Here is a 27560-nt window from a genome sequence, read left to right on the forward strand (position 1 = left end):
GGTTTACCCATGGTTATAGCCATGTATCAGATTTTCCTTCTTTTTTAAAAAAATTTTTTTTATTTAAAAAATTTTTTTAATGTTTGTTTATTGAGAGACAGAGAGAGAGAGAGCATGAGCAGGGGAGGGGCAGAGAGAGGAGGAGACAAATCATCTGAAGCAGGCTCCAGGCTCTTGAGGTGTCAGCGCAGAGCCAGATGCAGGGCTCGAACCCGTGAGCCGGAAGATCATGACCTGAGCCGAAGTCGGACGCTCAACCGACTGAGCCACCCAGACGCCCCAGATTTTCCTTCCTTTTTAAGGGTCAATAATATGCCATTATTTATACCACATTCTGTTCCTCCATCCATTTATTGACGAACATCTGGGTTGCATCTACCTCTTGGCTATTGTGAATAAGCTGGGCTAAACATGGGTGTATGCGTGTCTCAAGATCCTGCTTTCGATTCCTTGGGTGTACACCCAGAAGCAGAATTGCTGGATCATATGGTATCGGCTTTTAATCATTCATTGCTTTCCCTAAGGATCACACCATTTTACGTTCCCACCCACCGTGCACAAGGTTCCAATTTCTCCACATCCTCACCAACGCTTACTTCCTGTTAAAAAAAAAAGAAAGTAGGTATTTTAATAATCAAGCAAATGTGACAAGCAGATTTGAAGAAGAACTAAATGGAGCCCTTAGAAAGAAGAACTATAATTATTAAAATGAAAAACAGAATGTTGGGGGTAAATAGCGTTTAAGATGGAGACAAAGACTCTGGAAGGTAGATTGAAGTCACTAAGGTTGTTGCAGAAAGAGATAAGGAGATAAAATATACATGTATACAAAAACAAGGCTAGGGACAGTGGAGGCTAGAATAATAAAGTCTAACGTATCCAGCTAAACCCTCAGAGGCAGAGAATGTAAGTATTAAAGAGAAATAATATCTAAAGAGATAATAGCGGAGACTGTCCAGAACCCAATAAAAGGTGTGAATCTACATGTACCCCATTAGCTACCATAGCGCATACACATACAAGGTAGAAACATGCCAATAAACCCTCACCTAGTGAGGGTAGTGAAGCTTCAAAACACCAAAGATGAACAGAAACTCTTTAGAGCAGCCAGGGAAACAGGCCAGACTGTCTATAGCACCATAAAGACGCCAGTTAGACTGCCCGCAGACTTCCCCCACGGCCGTAAGAGAAGATTCTGTCTCCAGTATGCCAAGACAGTAGAGGTCCGTCGAGAATGGTGAACCCTACAAAACTATCCTTCAAGAATAAAGACATGTTCAGGAAAATGACAACCGCGAGTTTGCCCCCGACAGGCCTTCTCTGAAGGAAAATCTAAAGTATGTACTCTAAGTTTTCATTTAAATTCCAGGTAGTTAACATCCCGTGTGTATTAGTTTCAGGTGTACAATGTAGCGATTCAACACTTCCATACAATACCTGGCGCTCATCGCAAGTGCCCTCCTTAACCCCCACCACCTGCTGCACCCAGCACCCCACCCCCCCCCCCCCCACCGCTCTGGTAACCATCGGTTTTGTTCTATATGGTTAAGAGACTGTTTCTTGGTTTGTCTCTCCCTCTCCCCCCGCCCCGCTCATTTGTTTTGTTTCTTAGTACATACGAGGGGCGCCTGGGTGGTTGAGCATTCAACTTTTCATTTCGGCTCAGGTCAGGATCCCAGGGTCAGCCCCATATCAGCCTCTGTGCCCATAGTGTGGAGCCTGCTTAAGATCCCCTCTCTCTCCCACCGCCCCCTCCTGCTCGTGCTCGCGCTCTTAAAAAAATTTTGTTTCCCACATTAGAAGTGAAATCATATTTGTCTTTCTGTAATTTATTTCCCTTAGCATAATACTCTCTAGCTCCACATCATTGCAAATAACAAGGTTTCACTCGTTTTGATGGCTGAATAATATCCTATTGTGTGTATATATATATATATATATACACACACACACACACACCCCATCTTCTTTACCCATTCATCAGTAGATGGAGCCATGGGCTGTCGCCATAATTTGGCTATTGTCAACAACATTGCTATAAACATTGGGATGCATGTATCCCTTTGAATTCGTGTTTTTGCATCCTTTGGGTAAATTCAAGTATGTACTTTAGAAAGAAGATATCTACCTTCAGGTAGCATGGTGGCTCAAGGTGGCGAGGGGAAGCTCTTTACAGAAAAATGTAGCTTATCAATGTAAGTGAATGATAGAAAATTTGCAACTTCTAATGAAATAATGGACTCAGGCAAGAATCCTCAGTGGAGGCGAAACCCATTAAATGAAAGGTTTATGGAGACCTGGATATTTGCTTAACGCCCAAGTGTCACCCCACAGATGCCTTGCTGATCTCAAGAGGAAAACCTAACTTTAAAAATTAAGGAGGGGCTCCTGGGTGGCTCAGTCGGTTAAACATCCGACTTGGGGTCAGGTCATGATCTCGCGGTCCAGGAGTTCAAGCCCCACGTCAGGCTCTGTGCTGACAGCTCAGAGCCTAGAGTGTGCTTTGGATTCTGTATCTCCCTCACTCTCTGTCCCTCCCCCCGCTCACATTCTCTCTCTCTCAAAAATAAATGAACAAAATTTTTTTTTAAATCAAGGAATCAGGCTGCCATCACACCGCCCAGCGGAATAACCAGCTATTATGCGCCTCCCAATAGGAGCATGAATTATGCAGGTGGCATCACCTAAAGGCACCTTATCAAAAATGCTTAACCTACACCTTCACATCTAATTTCCAGCTTCTAGGAAATATAAAAGTTGGAAGAACAAATGATACCACTTGCAAGCTCGAAGACAAACCCAGAAGGAGGGACATTCTACCACATAGGTGGCCCAATCTCTTCAATAAGACAATGTCACGAAAGGCTCTTAAGAGGCGTAACAACCAGCAGCAAAGGACATTTGTGCAAAGGGGTAACTGGGGCAACGTGAATAGGATCCGGGGATTAGAGGACAGGAAGGGATTGTTCGTTATGTGTGACAATGACATTATACTTTACAAAAACATTCTTCATGTGTAGACACGCATGCAGAAGATAAAATAACATGAAGTTGTCATTTACTTTGGGGGAAAAGTAACAGTTGACACAGTTATGACAAAACGTCATCGAGTGAAATCGAAGTGATACTTACTATTCTACTTTTCTGTACGTTTGAAATGTTTCTCAGCAAATAGATTTTTTTTTAGTTATATAAACAGAATAAAAATAGCCCCAAAAGTGATACAACTCCAAAGAAAGGTCGATAAATGCACCATCGCAGAGGAAGCCTGCAGTATACTTCTCTCAATTATTGATGGGTCAGGCGGGCACAGTATCAGCATAGAAGATGAAATAATCCGATTAGCAGGCTTCACAGACAAGGGTAGAACCTACCACTCAACCTTAGAAAATAAACATCCTTCTCAAGCGCATTTGCACAAAGTTAACCGTGTCCTAGGCCACAAAGTCTCGACACATTTCCGAAGTAGTATGGGCACCCCACACCCCGTTTTGTGCCATCAATCCCCACCCAGCCTTGCCTGCGTCCCCCACCCTCCCACCTCTAGGCCCCACCTTCCTGCCTCGCGTGGACCCGGCTCTTTCGTGTCCACGGCTCTAGATACCTGGGCACTGCCCTCATTTCCAACACCGCACCAGGCTCCCCACCCCCTCGCTGGGGCCAGGGCCAGGGCCGGGCTTTGGCTTGGTCGGTCTTCGTGGCGCCCACCATGCTGGGAGCCACGGGCAGCTTTAGCACCCAGAGCCAGCAGACTGTGTCCCCACTGGCTTCCCCCAGGCCTGCCCGGAAAGGCTGAGTAACGAAACACGGAAATTATCATCTACAGGACAAATGTTGAATAATGGAAGATGAGACAGGAGGGAGCCAGCAGATAAATTACTCCTCCTTCTTCCCAGGATGGAACTATTCAGAGAAGCCTAGCTCCCCAGGGACGCTCCTGTGAGTCAGCTTATGGAGCTGTGGTCAGCTCAAGAACACCTCACCTTGCGTTTGCTTTCTCTCCCTCCCTGCCTCCCAGCCCTTTCCCTCTAACTCCTGCCTCCGTCCCTGTGTGCGTATTGTGAATGGATTACCCAGTTCTAAATAAAGCTGAAGGGTTCAAGTAAAGAGAAAAAGTTCCCCCTTCAATCCCCGACCTCCCTCCTCAGAGGCAGCCACTGACCTCAGTTGGATGCGTATCTTTCCAGACTCTGTACAAATACTGAGCCTCTCTGGGTTTCCATTTCCTCCTCTGTAAAATGGGGCCAATAGCACTGGTGCTCCCCTCGTAGGGTTTCGCCATCAGAGTTAAATAACCAGATCCGTGTCAGGTACTCAGAGAAGCCCCTGGTCCAGCAGGGGCTCAGTGTAGGTCAGTGACGATCATGTCGTTATTACTTACAGACTCCTGTAAATGGCTGTCTGCTTGTTCTACAAAACGCACTGGCTTTAAATTCCAGTTCTGCTACACAAGAGTTACATCTTCGGGAAGGGTGTTTGTTTTTTTGTTTTTGGTTTTCTTTTTAACGTCTCAGTGCTTGGCTTCTATCACGGGTAAAATGGGGATAATTACACTTGCCTTCCAGGAATACAAGGACACTTCAATATGCTGTAGGAAGGGCACTTGGGACCCTAGGGATTCGATCCATATTTGCCTTTGTCATTACCACACAGGGTCGAGGTCTCTCCAGCTTGCTCCCAGAGGCCTCCGTGCTTACCGTTTAGGGCCAAAGGAGAAGAGAACACTGGGCAGGACAAACCCCCCGCTTTTCTTTTTTTTTTAATTTTTTTTTAACGTTTATTTTTGAGACAGAGAGAGACAGAGCATGAACAGGGGAGGGGCAGAGAGAGAGGCAGACACAGAATCTGAAACAGGCTCCAGGCTCTGAGCTGTCAGCACAGAGCCCGACGCGGGGCTCGAACTCACGAACCACAAGATCATGACCTGAGCCGAAGTCGGACGCTTAACCGACCGAGCCACCCAGGCGCCCCCCCCTCCCCCCCCCCCCCCGCTTTTCTAAGCCTCTGGAAAGGCAGTGCCCAGGGTGAGAGACAGGTTTGGGCCAGGGACCCACACCTGTAGTTTCTTTTTTTTTTTTTTTTTTAATTTTTTTTCTACGTTTATTTATTTTTGGGACAGAGAGAGACAGAGCATGAACGGGGGAGGGGCAGAGAGAGAGGGAGACACAGAATCGGAAACAGGCTCCAGGCTCTGAGCCATCAGCCCAGAGCCCGACGCGGGGCTCGAACTCACGGACCGCGAGATCGTGACCTGGCTGAAGTCGGACGCTTAACCGACTGCGCCACCCAGGCGCCCCCCCACACCTGTAGTTTCAACTAGTACTTCTCAAATGTGCGCACAAGTCACCCGGGAAACTTGTTACGAGGCAAATTCTGCTTCAGTGGATTTGAGGTGGGGCCTGAAATCCTTTCTAACAAGCGGACTGTGGGTCCCCAGACCATACTTTAAGAAGCCAGGGTCCAGGACCCCTGCCCCTCCCATGGCCCACCTGAAAGCCATGTCCAGATGCTCTGCCTTGCAACGTCGAGGGCTCGAACAACGGACCTCACAGTCCATTCTGGCCTCAAAGGGCTGCCTTCCCTCGGAGCAGATAAGACACGCTGTTAGACTCCGCAGGCCTCTCTGCAGATCCCATCCCTTCAAGGAAAGGGCAGGGGGAGGAATCTAGATTTCCCCCAGAGAATGGACATAGCTCTTGCTCCCATGGAATTCACATCCTAGTTAGAGAAGACACTAATAATAAACAAGTAAACAAACATAGGCCTCCTAGAGATAAATGCTTTGAAGTAAAATCAAACGGGTTAAGGAGCAAGTGTCTGAGCTGGTGGGAGGTATGATTGTAGATACGATGGCCAGAGAAATCTCTAAGGAGAGGACATTTGAGCAGAGACCTGATTGAAACAAGAGAATGACTCCTGTGGGTATGTGGGGGAAGAGCGTTCCAGCAGAGGAACAGCATGTGCAAAGGCCCTGAGACAAGAGGACCTGATGTTTGAGGCACAGCAACGAGAACGATGAGGCTATGAGTCAGCAGAAGGAGAGTATTGGAAAAAGATATCAAAGAGGCAACAGGGGCAGAACAATAAAGCCTTCTAGGCAGTTGTGAGGGGTAAAATATACCAGAAAGTTCTGAGCAAAAGAAGATCTAATTTTTTGTGGTTTTTTTTTAAGACGTCCTTTACGTACCACAGAATTCATCCTTGTTAGTCTAGAGGCCTGCCAATTTTGACAACTGTGTACAAACAAACGATCATAGCCCCATCACCCCCCAAAAGACTCTCTTGCTATTTACAGCCTTCCCCACACCCACCTAATCTGTTTCTGTCCCCACAGTTTTGCTTCTCCCAGGATGGCGTAGAACTGGAACAATATAGTAGGCGCTTTCTTGAGGCTGAAGTCTTTCACTTAGCATAATGCATTAGAGATTCATCCACACTGGCACACGGAACTCTTTATTGCTGACGAGCACGCCACATACGGACGTACGATGGTTTGTCCACCCGTTCACCAGCTGAGGAACATTGGCGTTGTTCCCATTTTGGGCGATCTCAAATAAAGCTTCTACAGACATTTGCGTACAGGTTTTTACACGCCCATAACCTTTCACAAATTTCTTCTGACAAAGACGGGGAGTAAATTCACTCTCCCCTCTGAAACGACTCAAAAGCTGGGGAAGTGATACACGGAACGGCTTTCAGACGTGGGACACGAGGCAACACAGGACAGTGAGCCCTGAGAGAGGTGGACCCTACGGTACAGGAGGGGGGCCCGGGCACAGCCTGGCAACCTCCAGGAGTCAAGGAGATGGGGGTAGGAAGCAGGTAGGGCTCACCTCGGAAAGTCCTGGAGCAGAGGGAGCTTCACGGCGAGAACTCTGGAGACCCACAGAGGGTCCCCTGGGGGTCTTTGGCTTCTAATGGGGGCCGCGTGTGTGAGGATATCACCTGGGACTGAGAAAGACCCACCAGAGAGGGGTGGCGAGAATGATCTGGAGCTCACACCGGCCCAGAATAGAAACATTGCCACCAACTGGCAGGGGAAAACTTTGTAATTCATGGGAGATGGGAAGGGTATTGAAAGGCTACTGCCTCAGTAGTGGGGCGAGATCACCCCAAGATGAAAGGCTGCCCCGTCAGCCCCAGGGTCCTCACCCCCCTGCCTTTCTGGTGGTTCTCGCCCTGGCTTCACGTGGTCTGCTCCCACACCCCACCATGAGTATCAGCTGAGGACTCAAGAGGACCGTGGGCAGGTACTCGGCCCTGTGAATCCTAATTGCCTTCACCTTCCAGTTTCTCAGCGCCTCTCATCAACTCAGAGAAACACCGGGCTTGGCCGAAATTCCCCTCCCTGCACTGCAGCCTGGAAATCCTCTCCAGGCTGTAAGCTTGGCCAATAAATAGTAGGGCCGCCTCGCCTGTCTGTCCCTCTCGGGAGTCACCGTCTTCCAATCCCTCTGAAACCTCTGTTGTCCTACCTCTGAAAACCACCATATCATAAACTCTTTCCAGTGTTGCAGCCGTTTGAGGTCCAAAGGTACAGGGTCCCCAGGTCTCTATCTTGTCTGGAAGCACAGATGACATTATCTCAATTTGTGCCGAAAGGACCACTCGAGAGGGCAGATCAAGGACAAGCAAGGGCGGAAGGAGGAAGAGCGGTGAGGAAGGTACTGTAGTGATGCAGGTGAGAGGCAACGGTGGCCTGGTCCCGGATTGCACAGGTGGCTGTGGTGACAGGCAATTGAGTTCAGGATGTATTCTGAACATAGAGCTGATGAGATCTGCTGATAAAAGGGTTTCAGGTGTGAGAAAAAAAAAAGCACGGAGTCATAGTAGACTCTACTCTGTTGGGTCCAAACACACACACACACACACACACGACCCCCAATTCCTTCCCAGCCTGGCCTTATGCCCAGCAGAAACTCTTCTAAAGTCAGGAACGCTTGGGTAATCCATCCATGTTCAGGATAGTTCCAGATCAACAATATGGAATGTGCATGGGCAGAGGTATAAGCCACAGCTCCCTTCCTCTCCACCGCTAGAGATCCTGTCCCCTGGAACAGGCAGCTGGAGGGACCAGCCAAGCAAAGCCCGACCAGAACCATCACCAAGGTCATCAGTACAGGGAGGGCCCTGGCAGTGATTCCAGTGTTAAAGGGCCAGCTTCCCAACTTCCCTGTGAATGAACGTGCCCCGCGTTCTTAGACATTTTCCACGTATGATCATACCAGGGCAGGTGACATTTCAGACCGGGAGACCGGGGCTCGGGAGGTAAAGGAACCTGTCCCCATTACAGCTGGCAGGTAATAAAACCGGAACCCAACTCCCCAAAAGCCAAAAATGGAAGCCCCAAGCCGTTTCTATTAAACATAATTTTTATTTCATCCAAGGCAAAGCTAAATAAAGTTCTACAATGCCAAACGTGGTATAAAGGCAAGAGAGTTGATTGCATCCATCATTCTGTGCTTGAACACAAGTCATGGCTGGGGGTGTGCATATCCGTGCCTCCCAGAGGCACCCACGGACCAGAGGCCTCCCGGACCCATTGCGGCACTGTTTTGATCTATAGTTATATTTAAAGAGTTGACTATGGGTATTGCCATCCAAGCCAGAGGAATAAACCATGCATAAGATAGTCAAAAGCTCTGAATATCAGGTGGGAGGGGAGGGACTCCAACCCGGGACAGAGTAAGGTGAAGCAAGCTGTAGGATTTTCTCGAGAAGTTCCCCTCCTTGCCCTCCCCACCCACCCCACCCCCCACTCCCAGCACTCATGGCAGCTGCCTGCGACCGTGGGAGGGAGTCATGGGGTAATGGGGCCCAGAAGCATGGCCGCTCTTCCCCTCTGTCTCTTATCCTCTCTCAGCCTCCCGGTGGCCCAACAGCTATAGCCCAGGCCAGGAAAGATGACTCCCCAAATGTGCCGAGTCTCCCCCCATCTCAGGCACACTCAGCCTTCACACACGCCTCCTACACAACCGCGCTTCCGTGCACAGCCCCTCCTGCCCCCCCAACTCCACGGGCACACCCTCACCTGCCACCATCTCAGGAGCACGCTTTCACACCCCTCCCTTCACACCCCAGCTCTGGTCAGCCAGCCGGGAGGGAAAAGCCTGCGCTCCGTCGGCCCCTCTCCCAGACCACTCTAGCCTTACAGGTTCATTCTGGCGGCCTTTTGCTCAATTCCGGCCCAGGGAGAGACGCAAGGCCTAGAATGCTGACGTCCTCGTTTGAGGCCAAGGATGGGGAATTGGAAGAGACCCTCGTGTTGGGTCTCGCGGACTTTACTGTGGTCACAGCTGCGTGCCTCCAGGGCTCCCAACCTTAACTCTGTGAATGGCTCTCTCTAGCCCAAGAGCCCTGGAGACACCCTCACCAGCCCCTGCGCATCACCCTCTGAGATCTGCGCGCACTGACGGACGGCCTGGGAACATGGCTTTGCCCGTCTACATTCTATGGCAAACCCATGCCAGTGTGCCTCCCGGGTGCCCTCCCAGCGCTGGGGCAGAACATTCTCTGTTGCGGGGACAAAGCTGAGCATTCTTAGTCCCCACTCGCTCAATGCCCGTGGTGCCCCCAGGCACCGGGGCAACCCAAAGTGTCCCCCTCGGGTCCCCATTCTACCCCCTCTATTGAAAACTCCCAAACAGAAGCCGTGGATAAGAAGCTTCAAGCATCAGAGCCAAGGTTTCTAATATTGCAGAGACTAAAATAATTCCCAGGGGGAGGAGTGGGAAGAGAGCGAGAGTGGGTGAGAAAGAGAAAGTGCATGCGTGCGTGTGCATCGATGTGGGTCTGTGTCTGTCTCGTGGGGAAGGGACACAGAGGTGAGGACAGGACAGACTTGGAACGACTCCTCCAATGATAAGGCCTGGCCTCCTAGATCCCTTTCCAAGCCAAAGAGATTTTTTTTAAACAAAAACCCGTCAAGCCTCACAACAGTCCTGGGAGGTAGGTAAGTATTATTACACCCACTTTATAGACGGGAAAAGCGGAGCCCAGAGCAGATGCGTGACCACCTATCAGTCAGCAGTAGACCCCGGAGCGGACAGGATGCTCTCCCCCCACCACCCCCCTGCTCTGGAAACCCTGGCCTCCTCTGAAGAGAGTAAGAGGAGCCCAACCGATTCGGATTCAGCTCGTTCAAATGTTGAAACCGGGAAGGAGAAGCAAGCAGCTTTCACGAAGGTGGCCACAAGAAGTTTTCCAAAAGGCTGGCAGTCTGTGTGTTCGCAAAGCCGCAAAAATCTGAGCCCGAGCCTAGAGTTCTGGGGGGCCAAGGATGGGAGCCCTAGAGGCAGATCAGAGTGGGACCCTGTAAACCCGTCAGGCGGGGTGAGGGCCACGGGTCACAGCCAGGCACCTGTTATTCAGCGCCCCCCACCTCCACCCTGGGGGAAGCCCGCGGCCGCTTTTGGATAGGGAGAATCTGGTGGCAGCCCCCTAACCCCTGGGGAAGGGGGCTACTCCCTTCCTATCCCTCCCAGGCCCAGAGGACAGAGCGCCAGAGAGGGGGCGAGCGGGAACAGATTGTGGAGGCCTCCCCTAACCGCACACGGCTCTCTTCACCCCTCCTCCCGCCCCATGGGGACACCACCGCTGAATTCCCTGTCAGGGACGCCGACGGTTCCACGATCCCATCACTGTCCAAGGGGCCACTGGTGGGCCCCCCCAGCTCCCCGGTCCCCAGCATGGTCTTGGGAGGAGGCAGCACTACACCAGAGATGGCCATCGCATCCAGGCTGGAGACGGGACAGAGGGGACGAGCCAGGACGTGAGGAGCTAAGGCACAGTCCAGCCCCACACACAGGGGTGTGCAAACCAGTTCTTAGAAAAGCAGAGAAGACTGCGAGAACTCTCTCCCTGCTCCTCCCCCACCCTCGGGGGGCGAGGGGGGAGGGTGGCACAGCTGAACGGGAAGCAGCCAGGAAACCCAAGGGCCCTCTCTTCCAAAGCGAGAGGATCCCTGAGGTGAAAGCAAGCCTTGACCCCAGGTTGGAGGTGAACAACCCGGGGCCAGGGGAGAAGGTGTGATGGATGGGCACGAGTGGGGGAGTGAGCCCACGGGAGGGGAGGCTCTGAGAGTGCAACACCTCAAGCAAGATGATGCCACCTGACGCATCAGGGAAAGAGGAGCAGAGGGGAGCCAAGCTCGGGAGTTCCAGGGGCGGCCATGGTCCCGCCATGCCGAGGAGAAGGGGCAGCCAGCACTGGTGGGGCCGGGGTGGGCATCCCAGTGGCCGAGGGGCCCTGGACACCGGCTCGCCCACGTCCACAGTGCTGGTTCCCCGAGAAGAAATGCTAGGAAAGGCTTCAGTGGCACCCCCAGTGCTCCAGGAAGGCCGGGACCCCCCCCCCTCCAAGACCAAGATGGTCAGCCCCAGTTGGGAAGGTTCACAGACTCCAAGCAGCAGTGGGGGACGGGGGGGGGGGTCTGGGGGGGGTGGAGATGGGGCAGGGGCTGTGGGACACCCTGTGGAGGGGAGGAAGCGCCTCCCAGAGGGACCTGGTGGGTCAGGTGTCCATCAAAGCCACTCACGGTAGCCCCCCCGCCCCCCCCCCCCCCGCCAGCAGGCTCCCACCCCCGACCCTGAACAGAGGCCTGTAGGCCACAGCCACCGCAGAAAGGGCCAGATCTCCACGTTATTGTTCACTTGGGTCCAGCTACCGGGGCAGCCCTCACTGATGGCCCCCCAAGCCTCTCTTAAAGAGAAATCTGGAGGAAAACCAAGGTGTTGCTCATACAGGGTGGGGAGACTGAAGAAGACCGCGTGTATCCAGGTGTCGGGGGACCCACCTTCCACACCGCCGAGCCCTCCTTTCCTTTCCTGAACTTTCCACACAAGCCCCCTCCCCTGGCCGGCCCTCATCCCTGGGGAGCCCTGGCTGGGAGGGGGCAGGCAGGCTGGCCAGGACCCCGGTTTCTCCCCAGAAAGACTACAGCTGGAGCCAAGCAGCAGGTGTCTCAGGCACGTGGGTTCACGGACACGGCTCAAGCATCAGTTCCATCATCAGAAAGTGAGGCCCCCGGCGGCTGCTCGGCCCCCAGCAAGGGCTCACACTTTGGTTGGTGCTTTCTCTTCCGCCTTGGAGCCAGGCAAGCCATTCTCTGTGTTATCATTCCCTGAGGAGCTCACGAGGCACTCCTTCCTGGAGAGGGAGAGAGCAGGAGAGGGCACCGGTGAGGTGGTGAGGGCAGGAGCAAGAGTAAGGGGTCAGCTCTGGAGAGGAGCGGTGGGCCCCACAACCCGCCCCAGGCCCTCTCTCTGGCCTTCTGGAGGGCAAAGGTGGCGAGAGGTCAAGCCACCTAACCTCTCTGGGCCTCAGTTTCCTCGTCTATAAAATGGACGTAACGATGACAGCTTCTTCGTGGGGGGGGTGCCACAAGGCATCGGCGAGCACCTGGAACGGTGCCTGGCACGCGGACAGGACCCAGTAAGGCTCACCGTCACCTAGTCGCCCCAACGTGGCAAAAGGCAAGAAAGAGCACCAGGCACTGTTCCCAGGGGTCAGGGCTCAGGGGAAGCCAAGCCAGGTTAATTCCCAGGCTGGCCCAGCCCAGGGGAAGGGTCCAGGCCAGCGGGCAGTACGTCAAGGACAAAGAGCTCCTCCCCAGGCCCCCGGCGGGCCCTTCAAGGCTCCCTGCGTCGGCTGTGACCAGAGGCGGAGGAATGCTCTGTGCTGACAGCTCAGAGCCTGGGGCCTGCTTCTGATTCGGTGACTCCCTCTCTCTCTCTCTCTGCCCCTCCCCCGCTCGTGCTCTCTCTCCCTCTCTCTCAAAACTAAATAAACACTAAAAAAAAAAAAAAAAAGAAAGAAAGAAAGAATGCCCCACCTCAATGCCCGTACCCAGGCTGCCTACGGCTCTCCAGAGAAGGCCTGACCGCTACATCACTCCGAGCTCTCTGCTTGTGAAAGCTTCCGAGGCTTTTTCATGGCTGCTTGTGGCCACAGACTATCTTCGCCTCACCCCGGACTTGTGCAGCCGGCTTCGAGGCCTTCGGGAAGGACTTGCTATTTTGTCCTCATCGATTCTGTCTTGCAAAATTTACTCCACAGCTCCGGCCTATCGAGCTCCTCCTAGATCCCAATTCTGTTCTCTAACAGTCACTGGGTTCCTGGAAATGTGATACTCCTGGTGTCACTCAAGTCCTAGTAACCATGAATAAGCAGGGCCCGGGGGCATACCACTAAAGACCCCTATGCAGATGGATCTAGCTGTCTACCTGTCTGTCTATCCGTCTGTCTGTCTACCTACCTGCCTGCCTACCTACCTATCCCTACACGTAAGGTACAGACAGCCCAGACAACCACAATCTACCTAATTGTACTCCCAAGCACCCCCGATTTCTTTACTGAAAATCTACTCGGTACCGAGCATCGTGTCAGGCCAGAGGGAGCGGAGTGCCTGCTCTCGGAAAATGTGCAGTCTTCCCGAGACTGTGACACTAAACACACGACCTCAACACAGCGATAGGATGAAGGGCGTGCCAAGGAGGGATCCCCTGAGGAAGCCTCCTTCTAGGGGTCAGGGAGGGCTCTTTGGACGTGTCCCAGAAGTTGAGTCCCACAAAGATGAGGGAGGAGACATTCCAGGCAAAGGGAACCGCGCCTTCGAGGAGAAGCCCAAAATTGATCCCGAGATGCCGTCCGGCGTCTCCCTCCTGCTCGGGAAGCCACCCCATCTCTGCTGTTAACGCAGGCTTTCCTGCACTCAGAGGACCCCTTGCAGGCTTCCCCGGGGTCTGTCTCTCACCTCCAGCCCCCCCCCACCCCCAGTCCCTGTGCTCACCGAGGCCAGACCCGTTCTTCCAAAGCTCTCTGATCATGCCAGGCCCTGAGAGCTCTCACAGGCTCGAATGCAGCCAGAAGGACAACCGAGCTCAACCTGGACTCCCAGGTCCCCAGGGGTCTCCCCGCAGCCCCCTCTGCAGGCTTTTTCTCTCCTTCCCCCCCCCCCCCCGCCCCGACCACACGCCCCGCTCTCCCAACAAACAAAATGCCTTGTTCTTCAAACACGTCCCTCCTCCCAGACTGTCCTCCTCTGCTCTCAGCAGTTCTGGAACGCCCTTCTCCTGACCCTCCCCAGGGCTTAAATGCTTTTGAACCGTATGCTGAACAGTCCGTTCTCCAATTTTGCTAACCATCGATAGCAAGACCGGTTATTAAAAACAAAATTTGGTCCAACTCCATGCTCCTGGTCCCTCTCCAAACTCTCCAAAACCCCGGCCGTGATGCAGGGAGACAATCCAAGATTTCTTCATCCCAGCCAGTGCTGGAGGTGATACCCCGAGCCTCCCGCTCTCCACCCCCAGCGCCGTTCCCTTAATGTCCCCCCCTGCCTTCAGCCTCCCTCCCTTCTCTCCGGTACAGCTTCTGCCCTTTCCAGCCCAACTCCCTCTTCTCAACAAAGCGGAATGACGGGAAGAGAAACAGAGCAGTTCTGGGGCGCCTGCGTGGCTCAGACGGTTAAGCATCCAACTTCAGCTCACGTCGTGACCTCTCGGTCCATGGGTTCGAGCCCCACATTCCAAAGGCCCTTTTACATTCTCCTCCTGCTGTTCGTGAGCCCGATGCGGTTCTGACAGTTTCGGGCCCCGGGCCCGGGGCTGGGCTCGTACCCTCTCTCCCTTCCCACCCGTCTTAAACCTGAGCTCGGCCTTTTTAGATTTTAGTCTCCCCCCGTGTGAACTTTCAGAATGAGGGTCTTCCCATTTTAGAGTTTCTGTACACGGAATCGCGCATTTTCTGTGATGCAAAAAAGCAGGCGTCCTCAGTCCTCTGGTAGGACTTAGGCTGGGGAGGTGCACATGGAAGGAGAGGAGCTAACGGGACGGACAGGAAGACAGCTAGAGAAAGAGTGGGCAGGTTGTATTCATGTACTCAGGGAACTCAACAAATTCCTCCAGGAGGGAGAGGAAGAGGGGCTGGGAGGCGGGAGGAGAGGCGCAGGGATGGGAAGGAGGGGTAGGAGTGGGAAGCGAGGACGGGGTGAGGGGACACGTGGAAGGATGCAGGCGGACGGGGGCAGATGGCAGTGGGAGGAGACGACGCCGGGCACACCCACAAGAGAGGACGGGACGGGGTGGTGGGCCCGTGGGGGGGACAGGAGCCAACTCACTTTTTCTCCTGAGTCTTCTTGATGACGAAGGCGATGAATTTCTTGAGCAACAGAATGCAGATGAGGAGCCCGATGACCCCGCCCACGACGCCCAAGATGATGAGGGTCACTGTGTTGTCCACTTCTTCCACTGCGCGGCCAGAGCGGGGAGAGGAGGGCGTGGGTGAGGGGAGCAGGAGTCACCTGGAGCCTGGCATTAGGGCAGCCCGGCGGCTACAGCCCTCCGACCCCGGGTCCGCGGCCCTCCCCAGGCCTTGCAGCGGGAAGTAGAAGCTGGAACATGGCGTCCACCAGGCTAAGGCCCGACACGAAGGGGGCCCTCCCCCGGCCCCCTCCGTGCACACACCCTCTCACAGACACACACACCGTTCTGGAATAATCCAGACGCGGGGCCACAGCGGCTTTCGACCCCCCAAATTGCCACATCGAATGTCATTGCTTCTTTCTGGGCCTCTTTTGTCCGTGCAGGAAAGATGAAGCATCTCCCTCTAACGACTTCTATGCGGCAGGAAGTCTTCAGGGTCAGGTCGTCCGGATTTCAACCACCGGATTTCCACAGTCACTAACGAGCTGGTAACTGGAGCTGGTCACTTAACGCTTCTACCTCGGTTGCCTCATCTGAACTCCTGACTTCCGGAACCCCCGCCACTCACCGTGCCCCGACCTCCGTCGAGAAAATTCCACCCTTCCAGTTGTTTTGACCAAAATGCTTGGGGTCATCCTCGACCCCTCCTTTCTCCAAACCCCACGTCCCATTCACCTGAGAATCCTGACGGCCCTAACTTAAAAATTCCAGAATCTGACCTCTCAGTGCCACACTGGCCCGGATGTTTACAGGAGCCTCCTAACTGGACTCGTTACTTCATCATCTATTCTTGGCCCCGCAGAGAGCTTGTTCCGGGTTAACTCTTCTGCTCAGAGCTCTTTAGTGGCTCCCATCTCCCTCAGGCTTGTAAGGCCCCACACAATATGTCTTAATCTGACTCGTTTCTATTTGCCCTGCTCCAGCCACAGTGGCCTCTCTCTCTCTCTCTTTTTTTTTTCCTTCCCAGCCACAGTGGTCTCTTTGATGTTCAAGTATCTGCCTCAGGGCCTTTGCACTTGCTGTTCCCTCTGCCTAGACTATCTTCCCAAAGATATCCCCATTGCTTCCTCAAAGGTCCTTCTTCTCTGTTGCCTTTTTGGTGAGGCCTTCCCCTCTTTCCCTCCCCATTTTGCTTTTTCTTCACAACACCAGCTATGTTCTCTTCGACAACATCATTTTCTTCTTTATTTTGTTTACCGTATATCTCCCCTGACTGGAAGGAAATCTCCAGAAGGGCAGAACTTTGTCTACCTTGTTCGTGCTGTATCTCCGGCACCTAGAACAACGTCTACCACACGGTAGGTACTCGACAACTATCTGGTGAATGAAGGAGTCTATAAAAATGGAGAAAAGATCCCTTCAAAGGGATGTGTGAGGATCAAAGGAGAGAAGGTAAGACACAGTGCCTAACTCAGGGTCTGGCACCCAGAAATGCTCCAAAAATGTGGCTTCCCTGCCTCTCCTCTTCCCTCGTGGAAAGGCTGCGCACAAAGCGGGATGACATCCAAACGTAGTAGAAGAGGTGATGCTATACACGGCGTTGACTCAGATGGCTCCAGGCTCATGGCGAGCTGCCTGGATGGCCGCTGGCTCTGCCCCTGACACGGCCAACAGTGAACCCACGGGCATCTCTCTCTGCAGGCCCCACCCCTCTTTCAGTTCTCTGCTTACCTGTCTTCTGTCCTACCCTGAACTGTAAATTCCTCAAGGAACAACACCGTGGATCACTCATAGCCCTTTTGGTTGGCTACCTGGCGTGCGATCAACAGTTGCTAAGGGAATCCACAAGAGCAGTAATAATCAGCACACCCAGAGAACCTCCCCACCACGAAACATTCCTAGCTCGCGTCTCTACTCGTCACAGGTACCCTAGGAGAATGCAGATTTTACAGATGAGGAAAACAGGCTCAGAGGAGCGAAATGTATACCACGAGCTATTCAACAGCAGAATTCAGTGTTCCTGCTCAGTTATTTGAGCTCCCAGATGTGACTCCAGTAACTCTCGAGAGCATAAAACAACAGAAAACACCAGTGGGGTCCATTTTGCCATTTCACCGTGACACTGAGTGGGGTATCCCTTGTCCCAGCCCCCACTGCTTACGTTTATCGACGACTTGGAGGGTGATGGTGGCCTGGTGATGAATATTATTCTCCTTGGGGTTCCTCACATGGCAGGTGTATTTGCCCGTGTCGCTGAATTCTAGGTTCCTCAGCAGAATGGAAATGTTGTTCATCTTCTCCTTAGTGGAGCCCTCCAGAGTGATGCGGTCATCGTCTTTTGACTTCACCTTGGGGTCAGACTTCTCATTCTTCACTGTCCCATCTATGATCTATAGGGGGAAGGAGGTGGGGAAGAGATGGCCGAGAAAGAATCAGAGTCCTCAGAAGTCATGGCATCACTTCAAGCCCATCCCTTAGGTGCCTCCCTGCCCACGTCCAGAAAGAGCCTGCCGCCAGAGATGCTGCCCCCACTTGGTTTCCTCCCAATATCGATGACTCTGCCTGTCTAACCTGAATTTTGCTTGCTTCACGCTAAACCCATTTTCTGTCATTAAGGTCTCCCTGGAACGCAGCACAGCGCTTACTGCTTTCTTCTTAAAAGCCTTTTACATGATGACTCCGGCGAATCCCACACTCATTTCCCTCTGTCAACAGCCCCCACCCCGGCCTTTGCTGACACCTTGTCCCCTGTCCATCTGAATGCCGGCCCTCCGTCAAGACCTGGATCAGTCCCAATCCTACGGCACCGTCCATCAACAGCCTCTGAGTTCGGCGTTTAATTGCATCCAGAGTTGGTCTCTTGTGGCTTCCTTACTTACACCTTGGGACCCCTACCGGACCACGCGGTGACTCCTCCCTAAGCCCCTGTTGACTGATCCACCCCACCCGCAGCCCAGAGCCCTGCCAGATACTCCTGGAGAGCTTCCTCTTCCCTCCCTCCAGGTACAGCTCCCCAGCCCTTCTCCCCTTGGCCTCTTCTCATTTCCTCTCTCCAAGCCTTCCAGAGGTCTTTTCTGTCTCCCGTGTTTTAAATTATTTTCACACAAGCAACCCAAGTTTCAGGTATTCCTTCAGACCAGACAAGGACTCTAGCCAAGAATTCCAACAAATCCCCCAATTCTGGAAACACGGTCTAAGCATTCCTCCCACTTGGATCCTTCGGGACAGCTCTGGGAAGAATGCTAGGAGCAAGGGTGACAGAAGGTGGATTCTGGGGACCATTGCAGCGATGTCAGTCCAGAAGGGACCAGACCAGGGGAACGGGAGGCAGGGGTAAGGCACAGGGAGCTGAGCTGTCCCCTCCCCTCCCCCCCCACGACTTACAATCCTGAATGTGTCACTGCTGTTGTACGACCACCAGAAGTAGAGGTCCTGGAAGCCAAAACAGCTGGAGAACGTGCAGGGCAGCAAGATCTCCGTGCCGTTGACGGCGTAGATGGTGGTGGCTTTTCCCACGGACACCTCCAGCGACAGGGACATGGGGAGCAGGAAGAGACCTGTGTGAGAGACACCACCCCCCTTAATAAACCCCCACGGGAATCCCCAGCCTGGAGCTCTGGAAGAGGACACTCGGGCAAGGAGGAGTGGCTTGGCCGGGCAGGGAGGTCTCTGTCACCCTCGGTATCAACTTGGGGAGGACGGTCCTCTTCACTGCAGCTCACGCTGCCTGAGCCACCCGCCCTCATTCATTTCTCCCGCCTGGCCGGGCCGGTGAGCCGCCCCTGTGGCACACGGAATGACCACCAGGGGTCACCCCAACCCAAGAAAAAGGGGCCCTCGCCGCGAGTCGGCGCCCCCTAACCCGCGGGGCAGTCCCTGAAAGTGCCATTCCCGGCACCCCGCAGTGCCGGACGGGCTCGGCCTATTGGCGGTGAGAATGGCCCCTGGGACGCTGCGCGGCCCCCGGCCCCCTCGTTACATTTCCCGGACTGGGGGGTGGGGACGAGGCGAGGTCCCGCGCGGGGAAGAAGGGAAAATGGGCAAACCCAGTCCCCGACACCGCGCAGCGGCCTCTTCGTCCTGAGCCCTGGACCCTCGCACCGGCCCCCAGGGGCTGAGAGGCTGAGGGCCACCTCCCGCCGGACCGTGCCTGCCGGGCCCGGTCCCACGGCCCCTGGACACCTGCCGGATCCTGAGAACAGGAGGAAGGCGACCCCCCCCCCCCCGGGCCAGGACCCACGGGGGGGGGGGGGGACCGGGGGACCGGGAGAGGGGGTGGGGTGGCTCGGAGGCTCGGGTCAGGCGAATGTAGGAGAGAAAGGGAGCGGGCAGACCCCGCTGGAGGCAGAGTCCGGACGACAGGGATGCACGGGATACGGGCGGTGTGGAGGGTGCCGGACCGCTGTCCCCTCCCGGCCCGGAGTAGCCCGGACTGTTCCCCACACCCCGGGGCCCCTCTCGGCCCTCGTTCCGGGAACGTTCCTCGAGCACCACCACCCCCCCCTACCCCCCCCACCCCCGCCGCAGGTCTCTTTCTCCCAACCTCACACCCACTACTCAGGACATCACCGGGCCTGGGAACCACCAGTCTCCACTCGCCTCTGGGACCCACCTCGTGGCCCTGGCCCTCCTCCTGTCCTACAGAGCCCTTTGAGGAGACCCCGCGATAGGGGGCGTGGGGAGGAGGGGCGTCAGAATAAGATGCCTAGCTGTCCTTGCCCCTAAGTGAAAGGGGCACCTGGGGTCGCCCTGAGCGAGGTCTCAGAGAGGGTCCTACTCAGGTTCCCAGCCATCCCCGGAATAATGACCCTTTTTCCTGGGCCCAGAGCTCTGCTACAGGCCGCACGTGGGTGATCCCATTTCATTCCCAACTCACACCTGGAAGATGGGTATTTCTGTAAGACTGAGCCACTCAGGGGCCCGGACTTCCGGCTCAGGTCAGGATCTCACTGTGGGTTCCACCCCTGCCTCCGGCGCCGAGCTGAGGGCTCGGAACCCGGAGCCTGCTTCCGATTCTGGGTCTCCCTCTCGCTCTGCCCCTCCCCCGCTCTCGCTCTGTCTCACCCTCTCAAAAATAAAAATAAGCGTTACAAATAAAAAGGTGGGTATTCGCAATCCTACACTTTACAGACGGGAAAAGTGAGACTCCGAAAAGCAAAGCGTGTTGCCCAAAGTTGTACAACTCGTGGGCTTCTGGAAACGTGAACCCAGGTCTGGCTGAAGAGCTAGCGGGCAGGAGGGAGCAGCCCTGTGGCTGCACTGACTCCTGTCCCGAAGTTTCCCTGAGTTTTCTTCCCAGACTGCAGCTCCTCCCAGCTGCTTGGACCTCCGGCCTGGCGTTCCCAGAGTGCCCCAGGCTGATCCGTTACTCTCACTGCCCATCTTAGAGACGGGACAGCAAGGCCCCACATGGGAAGTGACTTGGCTGCACTGACCGGGCGTGACGGCTGGGCCCCCTGAGACCCCCCCTCCCCCTCAGCCCAGATCCGCTCTGCAGACAGTCCGTGGATGGGTGTTGTTCCCAAGACAGCCAGGGTCAGTCCTTGTCTTGGGGGTCACCAACCTCTCTCTTTGTCCCATCCTGACTCGCAAGGACCTCTTTTGTCTACCGTGATGCCTTCATGGTCCCTAATCAGTTTCCCCTTGCTTTGCTCACCGGAGGTAGTGACGCACCTAAGCAGTGCTTTTTAAATGACAGCGAAGGGCTCCAAGGAGAGCCAACGGCCCCGCTTCCTGCACTCAGGGCTCCACTCAGCTTCTTCACGTCCCCTCAGCTGCTGAAGGCAACGTGGAGGGCTCTCGCCTCGAAGGTCAGAAGGAACACGCAATGGTCCAGGAACCCATCGCGGCCCCTGCCAGTGTCGATCACAGCCGATACTTACTGTGCATGTACTATGTGCCAGGCACATCGGATCTATACCCATCCTGTGAGCGACGTGCTATGATAAGTCCATATTATAGATGAGACAACTAGCACAGAGAGGTTAAGTGGCTCGCCTTTTGGTCAACAAGAAACATTTCCAGCATTCCAAAGCCCCAAAGCAAGAAACTCCTTTCTCACATCCTAGTAGAGAAGGGTTTGCCCGCCAAGGTTCCCTTGAGTGTTGAGAAGTTAGCCCTCATTCTTCGATCGGCTCTTACGTGCCAGGAATTGTTCTAGAATGTGGCTTTCCAACTTGAGACAGCATCGGGATCACCTGGAGGACACTTACAGATGGCTTGGCCCCACCTCTGGAGTTTCTGATTCAGTCCAGAGACCCTACTGGAAATTAGAAATTTGCATTTCTAGGGGCGCCCGGGGGGCTCGGTGGGTTAAGCTTCTGATGCTTGATTTCGGCTCAGGTCATGATCTCATGGTTCCTGGGTTCGAGCCCCGCATTGGGCTCGGTGCTGACAGTGCAGAGCCTGCTGGGGAGTCTCTCTCTCTCTCTCTCTCTCCCAAAATAAATAAACACTTTTAAAAAAAGAAATTTGCATTTCTTCATGTTCTCAGGGAATACTCTGGTCAGCAACAACACTTTGAAAACCACTGTCCTAGAGGGTTTATCCATATTAATGCCAGCTTTTATTTGAACACCATAAGGTAGGTATAATTTTTCTCATTTTACAGATGGTGAAACTGAGGTTCAGAGAGCTTACATAACTTGCCCAGGGCCACATAGTAACTGGTGAATCTGGGACTGAGCCCAGGGCATGTTATATGCCCTGTCTCATTTAATCCTCATAATAATCCTACGAGGTAGTTATTTTTATCCTTAATATACAAAATGAAAGGAACAGGCTCAGAGAAAATCACTTGCTCAAGGCCACACACCCGGTGAGTGCAGTAAGCGGCATTCTCAAGGCTAGCTCGGCTCACTGCTCCTGGTTTCCTTTTTCCCTCTGCCCCTGCCCTGCAACACACCTCCCCTAGAGGTCTGGGGACAGCAGCCAGACAGGAGCAAGCGTCCGGCTTCGGCTCAGGTCACGATCTCACGGTTTGTGAGTTCGAGCCCCGCACCGGGCTCTGTGCTGACAGCTCGGAGCCTGGAGCCTGCTTCCGATTCTGTGTCTCTCTCTGCCCTTCTCCTACTCTTTCTCTCTCTCTAATGCAAAGAAACATTAAAAAAAATTTTTTTGTTAAAGATGGCCCTTCTGTAGGCAACACGAGCTCTGCTTCTGACCCCCATCGCTCCCCCACACCAAGGAACAGAGTGCGGAACTATGACGGGGAAGCCTTCAGAAGCTTCCTAATAACCACAGGCCTCCCTCGGTGCCCAAGCTCCAAGGACAGCCAGAGCTCCAGCCTCCAGTGCTCACTGGCACGTCTGGCCAGGAACCCAGATCCTGAGGCAGATGGGGGGGATCTCAAGTCAAGGGTCACATCCCCTCCCCAACCCCCGCCAGAATGGGATATCCAAGAACACCAAAAATACGCATCGAAAGCAAAATCTTTCTGACTGCTTTAAATAGGGAGAGGCCAAAAAGGGCCAAAGAAGAGTCCAGAACGGAGGACAGGCTATTTCTTTAAGGTCTAGCTCATGACAATGCATATTTCTGCCTGATTAGCGTGTGCCTATGTGGATGACTTAACTCTAATACACTCAGGACTCCCACAGTGAAACACTGCCATTCCCAGCATAGCCTGGAGGGGACAAAGGAAAGGCAGAGAGGCTTCCACGGAAAAGTCCAAAGCCCTGCCCAAGTTCAGGCATCAGAGACGGCGGGCAAGCCTGGGCTCTGCACCGCACAGCCTCCCAGCGGTCTGGAAGTCCTGGCCGCTATTCCTGGGAGGCTCGTGCACAGAAAAGCCAGGGGCCTGTCTCCCGTGTTCTCCCATTGCCAATGCTCTACTGGGGGGACAGGAGGGAACCAGGGCAGATGTTGGTCCACTAGAGGCGCCCGGAAGAATGCTTCAGTAGGATGACCAAGCCAGGAGCGGACTGGTCAGCAGGTGCCAAGCAGGCCCCACGCTGCCTGCCGACCTTGATAAAGTCAGAGACGCCACAGCCCGCATGCACACCCCAGACCAGGGACGCCTGTCTTTCCTACCTCCTGAGCTTGGTATAAAGACAAAACATGAGCTCACAAAGCCCAAGAAGGGCCTCAGTGAGGCCACCCCTCTGACCTAGGCACCTCGCAGGGAGAGGAGGATGGTATTTGAAAGGAGGGAGGGGGACAGGGCTCGCCCCCATCACAGGTCTGGACGCGACCAGGGGACCTCTAGGTCAATGGCCGGTGTCAGCCGAAAATGCCCCCAGGCCGTTCGCACACTAGTTTGTACTCGTGCCCTATATCACCACGTGGAGGTGATTGTGTCTGTGCGGCCATTTCCCCGGAGTGAAGACGTTGCTTAGAATTTCAACTGTTGAGAATTTCAGTGTGTGCCTGTATTTGGGACTGGGGGCCTCTTTCTGGCCTCAGGGGTCGATGAACAAGGTCTCACCCTGTGGAATACCACCCTGAGCCCCAAATCTTTGCCTTTGCTCCCTGAAAGGGCCTGACTACCCAGCGACTCTCAGAGCCTCCATTTTCTTTGCCCTCTGGGAAGCCTTCGGCCCCTCCACTCTCATCTGGGTGCTGCGGGTATTGTCTGAGGAGTCACTCGAGCTGCCCAAGTTTTAGTAAAGTAAAAAAAAGCCCTAGGGGCGCCTGGGTGGCTCAGTGGGTGAAGCGTCCGACTTTGACTCAGGTCACGATCTCGCGGTGTATGAGTTCGAGCCCCGCGATGGGCTCTGTGCTGACAGCTCGGAGCCTAGAGCCTGCTTCCAATTCTGTGTCTCCCTCTCTCTCTGCTCCTCCCCTGTTGATGCTCTGTCTGTCTGTCTCTCTCTCTCTCTCTCTCTCTCTCAAAAATAAATAAACATTAAAAAAATTTTTTTAAGTCCTTGGTGCATGCAGATGTAATCATTAAATATTCACACCAGCGGGAATCTTACGGTCACGGTCAAACATTCCAAGGCAAATGCCAAGGCAGGAAATGGTCCGCCACCTCTCCCCGAGGATCAATCACTCACACACACACACACACACACACACACCGCCAGAGGGGAGGGAGCAAAGGGGGGCAAGGTGGCATGGGCTCTAAGTTTAGCTCCAAGGGCTGGCCTGGCAGCATGGGAGGCGGAAGCGGGCTGACTGTAACAGGGAAGCTGATACGCTCCGGTCCCTGGCCCCCGGGGAGTCAGACAGAGACAGGCTCAAAGTTAGAGCTGAGTAGCAGAAAGTGGGCCGAGGCAGCAGGACAAGACCCCTCCTGGGGAGCAGGGCCCTGGGGACCGTGGGAGGCAGGGCTGGGCCAACCAAGGCCCCTGGGCCCAGAGACAAAGGAAAGATTTCAGCTCCCTCTCCCTAGGCAACCTGCCTACTTCCTGCCCACCCCCAGGAGCTTTGCTGAGACAGAAGTGTGCCCCCGAGAGAGTACTGGATGCTCAGCAAAACCAGCTTTGCCAACAAGTCCAAACAGCGAGCCTGCCCCCCCTCCCCCTTGCAGCCACGGAATGGGTGTGTGGGCACAACCGGCCGGCGCTTATGCAGAGATCCCCGCACTCTCAGCAAGGGGTGGGAGTACCTGTGCCCAGGGCCTACCTTTCGCACTGATCCTAGCACTAGGGGGGGAGGGGAGGGAGGGCTTTGGGATACCCCCCACGGCCCGCATCTCCAGAAAAACAGCCCATCACCCAGTCCAGCTCAAAACCAAGGGCATCTCTCCACTCCTCCTCTTTCCCGACCTCTTCTCCGTGAACTCCTTACCTCACCCTTTCCTTTCCTTTTCTCTGAGCGGGTCTGAGCACCTTCTCCTTAATTGTGTTCTCATTAAACAAGCCCTTAATAAATACATACCAAGGGAAAGAGGGTTGTGCAACATAGCACCCTCACAAGTGATAATTAAACACAGATCACAGCAATTAAGCAAATCGGGGAACAAGGAAGGGGCGGGCAGGACAGACATATTACCAGTTACAAGCTCAGGAAGGGACTGGCACCCACGTAAACCCCAGCCGCAACAATACGACCTTGGAAACTGCTTCTCTGTTTAAGAGAGGGATATGTTGTGGGGTTATGAGAAATCTGTGGTCTCAATAAGTGAAACTGAGTTTGACATGGGGTGGGGGGTGGGGACCCCGGGGAGCTTACTGCTTTGTGCCCAGTCTCTGCAGGTGTCTGGGCCCCCAAGCCTGTATCCCTACCGGCCTCGCCCCTTCTTCAGCTCAAGAACACAATCGTGCTGACCTTCCCTCTCACCGGACTTTAGTCAACTGGGAGGCAAGTTGGGCTGACAGAGCCCAAGAGAACTGGATTCTGTCCCACTTGGCCATCAATTGGCCATGTTGGGTGAGTCACCTTCCCTCTCTGGACCCTGGCTTCCTCATCCTTAAGGGAACTCTGTGATACGGTTTTCAAACTTCCTGCCACCTCGGATGCTGCCAGGGAGCTTCTCAAGTTGGCTGTCCAATTGCCCCTGCATCTCCCCCGCTGGACTGGGAGCAAAGATGGCATCTGTGTCCCAAGCTCAAAGCAATGCCCTCTGTGAGGGCTCAGTAGCGGCCGCCTGGGCCGGGTCCGAGGAGGGACCCTGGTGGTCCTAAGTCTACCCAGCTGAACAGTCCTTGGGGGAAGGGCGGAGGGGACGTTTTCCACCTGGAGCAAAGTACCAGGACTCTGCCCACCGCAGGCAGAAGGCAGGGCAGAGGTATTGATAAGTGGGCTGGTTTACTGACTGTAGGAGTTTGACTTCCCCAGGGACCCCTTACCCCTGCCGTGGCCACAGTGGGCACCCGGGCTGATCAGAGGCAAGATGGGCGTGGGGAGAGCTGGCACACAGCGGCCCTGCGCCCACCCGATGAAGAGGGAGCCTCAGGCCTCGCAGACGCCAACCTCATCAGGGTCACGGCGAAAGCAGCACAAACCTGCGCCCAAGGGACGAGAGACAACACCCGTGTCTTCTCGCCAGCTGTAGGGATGTAAGTAAATCAGTGGCTCCTGAGCGAAAGAAATACTCTACCCTCCTCCGCACCACGTGCATACACGTGGCCACACAGGTCCGCATACAGTTTATTTACATTTGCACGCACAGCAGCGGCCGCCCTTAAAAGCTTCGGTCTCCCTGTTGCCGGCACAAACGCCTACATCGTGTACCCAGCCTGACGAGGGGAGCCGCCAAAAGCCAAATCTGACAAATATAAACAGGAAGAAGGGCAGGTGCATTGGAATCCAGCTATGATTTACGAGGGAATTAGATTCTGGACTGATACCATTCTCTAATCTCTTGGAGCTCGCCACTCAAAACTGTCACGTGGATATTAATAGATATTAATACTGTCTTCCTTCGGGGTCCCCTGGATCTGTCTCCTCCGTCTTCATACTCATCCCAAGACGAAGAGCCCGGGAGCAGGTGACACAGGTCCTCCCTGTGGTGTCTCTTTGTAAGGAGAAGGAAAAGATCTTTCCTAAAAGGGGGCTTGAACGGTTCTCCAAGTCCTTCCAACCCTCCCCAGTCCCTAGTGTGGGGCTGCGGGAAAGACAGTGGGCACTGAGGCGAGAGAGGGCAGAGACAAGCGGGAAAAGGGCCAGCAGGAAGGGGAGCCCCCCTCCACCCCCTCCAACTGGTGCATCCCGATGCCTGGGCATCAAGCCTCCAAGTTGCAAACAGCTCTGGGTAGGGGGAGAAACCACCATCCCGACAGTCACAGGTGCAGCCCGCCTGGCATCCCCCCTACGCCCGGGGCACAGACACCCTCCCCCAGCAAGCCTAAACCTCAGGAGTCGAGAGACCCCTGCTGCAGCGCCAAGATGCAGCTCCAGAAGCCCGGAGCTGAAGGCGCCAGGGACAGCAAAGAGCTAATCACGGGGCTGGCGGCCGTTGGGGCGGGGGACACGCACCGTCCCCAGAGAGCCCAGCCGCGCGAGCCGGGCGGCCGGCACGAAACTGGTGGCGGCGCTGCTCCTTCCGTGCCGCCGCACTCCAAAGCCCACCCGGTCCACCGCACTTCTCTTCTAAGTGTCCCCTCCCCTGGGGAAACAGGGTGGAGAAAGAGGAGAAGAGATCAAGCTGGGGCTGCCTTACCCAAAAGCCCAGTGCCCAGCCATCTCGCCGGGGCCGCGCCTCGGTCCCTGGCCCCGGGCATCGTCCTGTGGTCTCCGGAGCGCGCCAGGGGCGCGGGGACGGGCTACAGGGCACAGCCGCTCGCGGCCCGCGGTCTGCAGTGGGCCGCCGAGCCGCCGCGAGCTCTGCGCCGCCGGTCGGGGCTCGGGAAAGTTAGCGGGGAGAGCGCAAGAGCAGGGGGAGGGAGGGAGAGGAGGGGCCGGCTGCTGGAGCCGCTGCTGAGGGCACCGGGAGGAGAAGGAGGAGCAAGAGGAGGAGGAGGAGGAGGAGGAGGAGGACGGGCAGGAGGATCGCCGACCGGGCGCAGAGGGGAGCGGCGCTGCGCCTCGGCT

General features: G+C 54.9%; 2 protein-coding genes across 3 annotated transcripts in view; one reads left to right on the forward strand and one right to left on the reverse strand.

Annotated features, from left to right (window-relative positions):
* The window catches only part of TMPRSS4 (transmembrane serine protease 4), a 46841-nt gene extending 43045 nt beyond the window's left edge, over nucleotides 1-3796 (forward strand). Inside the window, exon 15 of the mRNA XM_047071936.1 lies at nucleotides 3548-3796. Coding sequence (XP_046927892.1) covers nucleotides 3548-3796 — 249 coding nt within the window. The remainder of the gene's footprint in view (nucleotides 1-3547) is intronic.
* Nucleotides 3797-11849: 8053 nt separating this feature from the next.
* On the reverse strand, nucleotides 11850-27250 carry SCN4B (sodium voltage-gated channel beta subunit 4). 2 transcript variants are annotated; one of them, XM_047070090.1, is made up of 5 exons: nucleotides 27190-27250; nucleotides 18528-18700; nucleotides 17305-17533; nucleotides 15119-15248; nucleotides 11850-12147 (listed from the first exon to the last, which is right to left on the reverse strand). In XM_047070090.1, exons 1-5 carry the CDS (start codon nucleotides 27248-27250, stop codon nucleotides 12054-12056), a joined length of 687 nt encoding a protein of 228 aa, XP_046926046.1. In that variant the 3' UTR covers nucleotides 11850-12053. The 2 variants fall into 2 exon arrangements, with proteins under 2 accessions (XP_046926046.1, XP_046926047.1); XM_047070091.1 differs by lacking the exons at nucleotides 17305-17533; nucleotides 18528-18700.
* Nucleotides 27251-27560: the final 310 nt, after the last annotated feature.

The sequence above is a fragment of the Lynx rufus genome, unplaced genomic scaffold (genome assembly GCF_022079265.1).
Source record: "Lynx rufus isolate CCGP_SWC_20201006 ecotype Redwood Valley unplaced genomic scaffold, mLynRuf1.p SCAF_9, whole genome shotgun sequence".
NCBI classification, from domain to species: Eukaryota; Metazoa; Chordata; class Mammalia; order Carnivora; family Felidae; genus Lynx; species Lynx rufus.

Coding starts and splice junctions, on each gene's coding strand:
- SCN4B (XM_047070090.1), bottom strand. CDS start 27,250: ATGCCCGGGGCCAGGGACCGAGGCGCGGCCCCGGCGAGATGGCTGGGC. Junction 18,701..27,189: donor GCTGGGCACTGGGCTTTTGG/GTAAGGCAGCCC, acceptor TCTCTCACACAG/GTCTCTTCCTGCTCCCCATG. Junction 12,148..15,118: donor AAGAAGACTCAGGAGAAAAA/GTGAGTTGGCTC, acceptor CTCCCTCTCCAG/GAAGGAGTGCCTCGTGAGCT.